Source organism: Apaloderma vittatum, unplaced genomic scaffold, assembly GCF_000703405.1.
Source record: "Apaloderma vittatum isolate BGI_N311 unplaced genomic scaffold, ASM70340v1 scaffold18931, whole genome shotgun sequence".
NCBI lineage: Eukaryota > Metazoa > Chordata > Aves > Trogoniformes > Trogonidae > Apaloderma > Apaloderma vittatum.
The window spans coordinates 142992-151568 of NW_009701155.1; the positions used below are offsets into that span (position 1 = coordinate 142992).

The 8577-nt window shown below is 49.7% G+C and overlaps 1 protein-coding gene across 1 annotated transcript in view; it reads right to left on the reverse strand.

Moving 5' to 3' along the window:
* Window positions 1–7424, reverse strand: part of CDH23 (cadherin-related 23) — a gene marked incomplete at its 5' end in the record, with an annotated part of 139077 nt that extends 131653 nt beyond the window's left edge. The window contains one exon of the mRNA XM_009879061.1: window positions 7347–7424. Coding sequence (XP_009877363.1) covers window positions 7347–7424 — 78 coding nt within the window. The remainder of the gene's footprint in view (window positions 1–7346) is intronic.
* Window positions 7425–8577: the final 1153 nt, after the last annotated feature.

Here is an 8577-nt window from a genome sequence, read left to right on the forward strand (position 1 = left end):
TCTCTCGCTTTCCCTTCTTAAACATAAGCATTAACGTTATTGCCTATTAGCAAAGCAGATAGGAAAATTTAAGTGATTGATGAAGTGATTAATTTAATGACATAGGGTTAAGAGTTTGGGTGTGGGGGGGAACTATTTTTCCTTAAGTTTCCTGATGTTGGGAATAACTAATTTTCTAGCCTTTAAGCTTTCATCAACACTGCTGTACTCCCTATAGCTCAACAAGTAATTTCATCAATGGGCCTTCTAATGACGAACGACAGAAAAAGGGCTTGAGTTACGAGAGCCAAGATCCTCTTTTTACAAAAAACATTCCTCAATATTGTTGCTCGTTTTCCTCGTGTACTCAGCACTGATGAGGCCACAACTCCAACACTGTGTTTAGTTTTGTACCCCTCACAACAAGAAAGATATTGAGGTGCTGGAGTGTATCCAGAGAAGGGCAATGGAGCTGGGGAAGGGTCTGGAGATCAAGCCTGATCAGGAGCAGATCAGGGACGTGGGGCTGTTCAGCCTGGAGAAGAGGAGGCTGAGGCAAGACCTTCTTGCTCTCTACAACTACCTGTAAGGAGGTTGTAGTGAGGTGGGGTTGGTCTCTTCTCCCAAGTAACAAGTGATAGGACAAGAGGAAATGGCCTCCAGTTGCTCCAGGAGAGGTTGAGGTTGGACATTAGGAAAAATTTCTTCACCAAAAGGGTTCTCAGGCACTGGAACGGGCTGCCCAGGGCAGTGGTGGAGCTGCCATCCCTGGAGGTATTGAAAAGACAGGCAGATGAGGTGCTCAGGGACACAGGTTAGTGGTGGACCTGGCAGTGCTGCGTTAACAGTTGGACTCAATCTTGAAGGTCTTTTCCAACCTCAAGGATTCAATGATTATGGCCACTTAGGAAGAAGGCTGCTCCTCTGCAGAGCACTCAAGAAGCCTGCAAATTCAGTTTTGAACAGTCAATAGCCATTGGATGATAGCATCGCTTTCAATTAATATGGAAGGTCCTATAACCTCCCTTCCTAAAGGCAGAATATTCACACCACTAAAGATGCTCACGAAGTAGATTTCCTATTCAAAACCATCTCAATCTCTCTTGCAGCCAGCAGCTAGTGAATCCCTCTGTAAAAGGCCAAATCAATTCTGCCAGCCACACGTGAGCACGTACCCACTGGGGTGATGGACAGGCACAGGGCTCACACCAGCAGCCCAAAGGGCTGTTAACACTAGCCCCAAATCCTGAGACCCTACACCAAGAGTAGCAAACTTCCTTCAGCCCTCTTTTTCTCAACAGGACAGGACCAGCTCAGAGCAGCACTGGCTGGAAAATCTACAAGAAATCTCCCAAACTGGCCCCTAGCCTGGATTTAAGCCCTACTGGTGTCCTCCCTGTAGCCTGTGGCTAAGAACATCCCACCCAGCAGCAAACCAAGGAGCACAGAGTCTACCTACATTTGCCAACTCACCTTTTATCTGCCAGACAACCAACCAAAAAAAATAATTCAGTCTTTACTGGGTTTTTACCTTTATAAAGCCATGCCCCTGCATCAGTGCTAACACAGCGGGGTGGCTGGGACTTCTGCCACATGGTCCCCAGACACCATAACCAGTCACAGACCAACTCCATCACACACTTGCCCACTGGTTTTGCCTTGTATTTGCCCTCCCAGCTGGAGATTATTTAAAACCAGCGTGGCTTCACCACCAGCTGAAACTGATCTGAGGCAACACCACTGCAAAGAACAGCCTCCCTTGCACCACCTTGACTCCTAGGGCTTGTATATCCACCTGATCTTGCAGCTCTGTCATCAGCTGTCCTAAACACTGGTCTGGCCTAAAATTAGTTTTACAGACTAGAAGAAAAATCCTTCACAAACAAGTGCTGGCTGCACCCTAAGCACATAGAATTGGTGTAAACTGGGGCTTTTACTTGCACGTTCCCACCTTGCCTTCTTGAAAGCTATTCTTCAGAGTATTTTTGGAGCTGTTTCAGCAAACTGTCACACACAAATACAGCGAGAGATTTCCTGCTAACTCAGCAGGTGTTAACCCATCCAAGCAAACGTGGCTGGAGCACCTCTAAAGGGAAAGCAGGTGCTACCTTTAATTGGAGCAAACACAGGCACAGAGGCCCTTCCCCACAAATCCAACCAAGCACACCCAGCAGCAGCGGCGTGAAGAGGGCACAGCCACTGCTTTAACACATATCTTACAAACAAGTAGGCTTTCCCAGGCTCTCCATCCACTCGACTACCAGGGCCACCACGTTTTCCAAAAACGTCTTCTAACCTGCCAAATTTTGCCAAAAGCCAGCCTACCTCGCATCAGTCACAAAGGCTCTTGCACTACTCTGGACTCCCAGTGCACTTGCCTTGCTCCTTTCAAGGAGTTAACCTCAAGCTTTAAAGCCATCCTCTGTGCTCTTCTGAGTCTCTCCTCCTTAGCACCCAATTAGTACCTCATTAACAGTTGGTCCAGATGCTTTCTGGTCTTGCCAGGGTGACTTTTAACCCCATGAGCGCACAGAGGTTAAATTGATTTTTTTTTTCTTTTGAACTTTAGTAGTTAATTCTGAGCAAAGAGGACACAACAGCCACGGTAGTGCCCCTCTCCAGCAATCTCTGAGTACCCCTGCAACCAAGGAGGGTGGTCACAAGAAAAGGGTCCCATGCTCAGACATCCATAGTTCCCCTTCCAAAACTGTCCCCAACAGATGGCCCTCAAGACTCATGCCTGGGTATCTGGCCCAGACAGCTCCAAAACAATTTAATCAGTCCAGAAGTACACAGAGACCAGAGCTATTTTTTTTTCCCCTTCTCCTAGTGATGCATTAAGCAAATGCCACCACAGAGGAGCCCAGCCACCGCACATGCCTCCAGCTGTGGGATCAAACGAGCAGGCAGGGTTTAGCAGAGACAAACCACGCTCAATCACCTGCAGATAACCGTATCTTCAGCAGCAGCTTGAACAGCCCAGCACCCCCAGGGACCCTACCCGGGTGCCAAAGCAGCTGGCTGCCCAGGACTGCAGCAAAGGGCTGTGATGGAAGAGATGATTGCCTTGGAAACCACAGATACAGGACAGGGAGGATGGCAGCCTTCCCTGCCTGGAGAAGAAGAAAAATCAAACAACCCCTGGCCTGGTCCTCACCTAGGATGGAGAATCAAGTCAAGTCATCCACAAATACCAGAGGGACATGCTGCCTTGGAGCCACGTGCAGAGTTACCAGCAAGCACTCTGCTGGCTAAATATCAATATTCCTCTTCCAGTCTTCTTGAAAAATAACTCTCCATCCTACAAAGTCCCGAAAGGCAAGAGGTAACACACACCAACCTAATTACTTTAATCATCACCAGTCAACAAAGTATACCTACATTGCTCTGCTATCCCTGGCCCCTCTTAGGCTGCAACAACTTGGGGTACATAAGAGCCCCAGATCCATGGGAAACGGCCCACTCTGGCCCATTTTGGTGAAGTATATCTCAGAAAGAGCATGGTTAAGCTCTGCATCTCAGCACGCAGTAGAGAAACACCCATACGTTTCCAAGTCTCGTTAGCTGGTGTGGGTTTCCTCAGAAAAAATATCAGCTTTCCTCTCAAATTCCCTGTGCCTTCTGCAGGTGGAGGAGATGGTCTGCTCAATGTAGCCCACCCTTGAACAGCTCCAGCTTGCCCTGGGAAAGCATAATCTGAGTTCCCCACTGCAGAAAGTCAAACCACATGAAATTCCTCAGACAGCAAACTCTCCTACTCAGCGCTAGAAGCCAGACGGGATCCTCAAACATCCCACAGCACAGCCAACAGAGAGCCAAGTGCCCGAGCAACGCTGCTTCCACATGCACACTCCCCAGCAGAATTCATGACCCAGCCAATGCCACCAAGAGATTTGGGTGTCTCTAGCAATCACCATCTCTCCTACTCAACCAAAATCCCTGCAACTGCCTTCTTCAGAAGAGCAGGGTGTTTTACAAGCTCGCAGAAGCATGACCACCCTGTTCCCAAAACACGAGCTATTTACAGGGCACTTACCAGCTCAGCAAAAGCTGCACATAGCAAAGGGGAGGGGGCAGAAGCACGTAAAATTCCCCCGTCAATCACTCGCCTCGCTTTCTGAGCACGGTGATGGAGAGCACAGGCCATGCCTCCTGGGAGAGACGTGGAGCTGAAGGCAAGGACTGAGGGGTTTTTGAGCAGAAAAACACAGCCCCACATGTCGCACGCGGGATTCTCAGCCCAGTGTGCACATCCTCGCCTCCTCAGAGGTTCTGAGCTCAGCATCCCCCATCCCCTCCACACCACGGTAGCACCGAGCTGCTGAGTCAGGGAGCACGGGAGGACTTTAGCCCAAACACCCCGGGTCCAGCCAGGCTCCGAGTGCTGAGCCAGCACAGCTCGGGGCTGTCGCTCCTCACAGCGGCTCTGACCATGGGACTTGCTGAGTCAGAAGCTCTCCTCAGACCTACGGTGTCATGGGTTAACAAGCAGGAGGAGATGCTGAGGCAGTCAACTTCTAAGGTTCAGCATCCCACCGGGTGCTAGAGGCATCCCAGCAGTGCTCACAGGAGAGCAATCCAGCAAGCTGGTGGGGCAGAGAGCCGAGATCCTTGGCTGCAAGCTCTCCTGCTCAGGAATAACCAAGGGAACAAAATATCAAGCCATCTTAGCAGAAGCCCTGGGGGGCCCAGCCTCCCTACCTACCAACCATCCCAGGCACCTTTCCCAGCACCTTCCTGTGTTCACATTGCCCAGAGTGCGTGGTCTAGCCTTGCAAGTTTCCCCCTCTTTGTAGAGATCAGTCCTGCCAATCTAGTCCCCTCTCTGCGTTTTAAGGATGGCCCACAGGAGATGGGCAGGAGGGACACACCATCCCCAGCCCACCCGGGTAACCATGCCCCTGACAAAAACCGGCCCCAGAGCAAAGCTGAGCACATGCTGTCAGCTCAGGTGCAATGATTAAAGCATTCCCCACTCTTTTAAGACGACATTATTCCAGCGATGCCAAAATGTTTCAGTAGGATGAAGGGAAAGCAGAAGTGTGCTCGTCTGAATGGCCTCTTTTGTCACGCATTTTGCGAGGCGTTGAGGCGTGAAAGCTTTCAGAGAACCTCGGACGAATCCAAGCTGGGTGGTTATAAGGCCAGTTACAGACCCGACATGATGGATCATCTTAATTTTCCCATTCCTGTCCTGCATAGAGCAAATCCATTCGCCGGGCAATTAGACTCCAGTCATTACATTACGGTAAGGTGACGTTCCTGTTGCAGCAGAAAGGGGACCCCTCAACCAAGAGGAGACCCAGAGCTCTGCCCGCTTGTTCCCACCTGCCAACAAATCCAGTGCTACCATGGTCCAACCAGTCATTATCCTTCCTCCTCTCCAGGCATCTCCTTCCTCTCCTATAATCTCCTCCCCAGCCCCTTCAATCGAATTCTTCTTCCTTGAGCTCATGTCTCCCGCTCCCTCCGGGCATTTCCATCGCTTTGGGCGAAATAACTAACGAAGAGGGTCAGTCCACCTGAAAATTGCTCTCCCCGGACCTAAATGAAACAGATGGGCATTGATGATGTTTGGGGAAAAATTAATCAGCCTGGACCGGCGGCAGCGCCAGCAGCTCCCTCGGCCCACTCTCGCCTAATGAATTCCAAGCTCTCTGTCTTAATAGCTCCTGACAAGACTAATTTACTCTTGTAAGTGATTAGAGGGGGAATGATCTCTTAATTGTTGCTTAAGATTCCTTTCGGCATGGCAGGCAGCAAGTGGGGATGCCTAGGGAAGGGAGAAGGGGGCTGCACAGGGGTGTTTGCTCAACACCATCATGGGCGCTCCTAACAAACAAACAACCCACCAAACAAACAACAGAAAAATCCTGTATTTTTTTGGTAGGGGAGAGGCACCACGCACTGCTCTGCTACTCACACCACAGTCATAATAAAGGTGCTTCCAGATGATCTTTTGTTTTTTTTTTTAAAGTTAACAAGCCTAACTCAGAAAACATCTACCAACAGCAGAAAACACAAAAACGCTGTTTTTCAACACTTTCAAGGCTGTAGTTTCCTTCTGGCGCATCTGGAAACAAAATCCCAGGGTGCCAATATCCTTAAGAGTGAATTTCGTCTCTGTATGGTGTAATACAAAGCTGAAAAAAATAAAATAAAATTCAACCCCCAAAGTAATTCCAAGAACAATTTTACTCGCGCAATATCTCACTGGAAAACAGGCTGTTGGAAATCTTCCCCCATTTTCTGCCAAAATAGGAGTTCAGTCCAATTCCCATAAGGTATTTCAAGCTCAAGCACTTTAAGAACTGTGTACCCAGCGAGGCAGCGTTTTCATTAAGCTGTTGTAAAAAAAGCTCTTGCTCAGCTGCTTCTTTCCCTGGGACTTGTCTGGGGCACATCCAGCACTAAGTGTGCAATCGAGGGGCAGGGAGTATAGCGAGAGCAAAAGCAAAGAAACCAGCTGGGAAATGATCTATGGACTTGCTGAAGGATGTCAAGAACAACACAGATGCGAGCCATCGGGGGGCAGAAATTAGAAAAAAATTACAATTCAGTCAGGTCCTTTCTTTCCTTACATCACTCGCAGTTTGCCTTCAGCAGTGCTGCAAGTAAAGCACCCAAACAGCACCTTTTCAGAATTATTCCCCATTACAAATAAACCTTAGTATCACTATGAGATAAAAGTGCCCAGGCAGATGGCTGCAGCTCCAACAAACCTTCTCCTGAGGTTGCATCTCCACGCAGAGCTCAGCTATCGTGCCTGGAGGCTTCCAAGTCCAAAACCCACCACTAAGACCCCACACGTCCTGCCTACTCGCTCAGACACCACCCCCAGTCCCATCAGTGGGGTACAAAAAAGGTGCGACCAAGGAGATCCCCAAGAAGAGACAGAAGCCTCAGCTGGAAGCCCTGGCTGAGCTAAGCAGTCACTAGAGAAGATGACTCCAGAGTCCAACCCTCGACAGCTTTTGTGACAACTTAACTGTGCCGAGAGCCCTTTTATTTTATTTTTTTCCTTGAGGAAGGCACTGCTCGGGCTGCACAGTGGAAGGCAGCAGAGGATGTGAGAAGGGGCCTCCATAGCCTCCACCCCAGCCTCCCTCCCCTCCCAATCAATTCCTCCCACATTAAAAGCCAGTCAGGAGCCCTGATTGAAGAGCACAAGTTTAATGGACTGAGAGCCTGGAAAGAGGCCAAGAATGACCGGGTCGATTTCTGCATTTACTAAAAACTGATCCCTAGCTAAATCAAGACAGAAAAACAAGCTACGTTCTGTCCATCAAAAGAAAAAGACATTCTTTGATGCTTTTCCCAATCAGGGGGTCAGCAGCATTGGACCCCCTTGTCCACGCCCCACTTACCCACAGGAGTATCCTCATTGATCAGCAGGTAGGTGTCGAAGAAATAATTGATGAAGTATGGCAGCCGATTGCTCTGACCTGGAAAGAGGGCAAAACAAGGTGTTATTTCCCTGACCAGCACGGCTGGGGGAGGCTCGGGGCACAGAGATGGACCAGGCTTGCCACTACGGCAAGGGCTAACCCTGAGATGAAGGCTAATGGGACCAAAAGCATCACATGGTCTCTTGTAGAAGGCGGTTGGGGAACCGCTTCTCTCCATCAGCCTTTCCTTTTTGCATTATTTTCTTTGGCAGGGTGAAGGCAGAGGGGAAGGGGACCAGAAACACCAATTATTGTTCTAGCGCATGATTAATACCTTCACTTTGTTCCCACGGCTGAGAGCCTTTCGCCTTGTCAGCCATCCGGCAAAGCCCGGCACGCCTGCCCTCTCCCATCACCCGATCACCTTCTTTCCCTCTAATTGCCTCTTTTCACCCTTAACAACCAGGCTCGCTTTTTTCTACTCCTTTTTTTTACAGAGCTGGGAGCTCATGAGTCCTGCCCCCAACCACAGCCTCATTAGCCAAGCACGGAGCACGTAGGAGAATGACGACTGGGGGAGAAAAACTCAACTGGGAAAGATTTACCGAGTGAGCGATGTAAGAAAAGAGGTGGCGGGGGAGAGGAACACAACAGTTTTCCCAAAAGGGCTCCAGGTTTCCCTCCTGACCCCACTACCCTTCGCCACTACCCTCGTGCCCTGAGTTTCAGCACCCCACCTGCAGACACAAGAAGCAGATCGAGCTCCAGCATCCCCTTTGCCAGCACGAGCTCCCAAGATGTTCCCAAGAGCTTTCGGGCACAAGTCCCAGCTGTGCTCCCACACAAACCTGCTCAGCACCCGTGAGAAATCCACTCAGAAGGGGAAGCCTGGGCTCCTCCAGGACTCTCTCCATAACAAGACAGGAATTTTCAGTGCTGCCCTCTTTCCTGAGGCACCAGGTTTGTTAAATGCCTCAAGAAGCGAGAAAGCACTACAGGAAGCGCTTCTTGCAATGGCACATTTACATCTCAGCCCCTAGAGTTAAGCACCTGGGAAGAAAATGAGAAAGACCCCAGCAAAATGAGTTATTTAGAGCTAATGGCATCTCTGGAGGCTTCGAAGCACACTCGTAACTGGCTGCCATGCTGGTGCCAGCAGGCTTTGAAGGGGGCAGATGAGGCTAAAAGTAGCTCTTCCCGAAAGGGATTC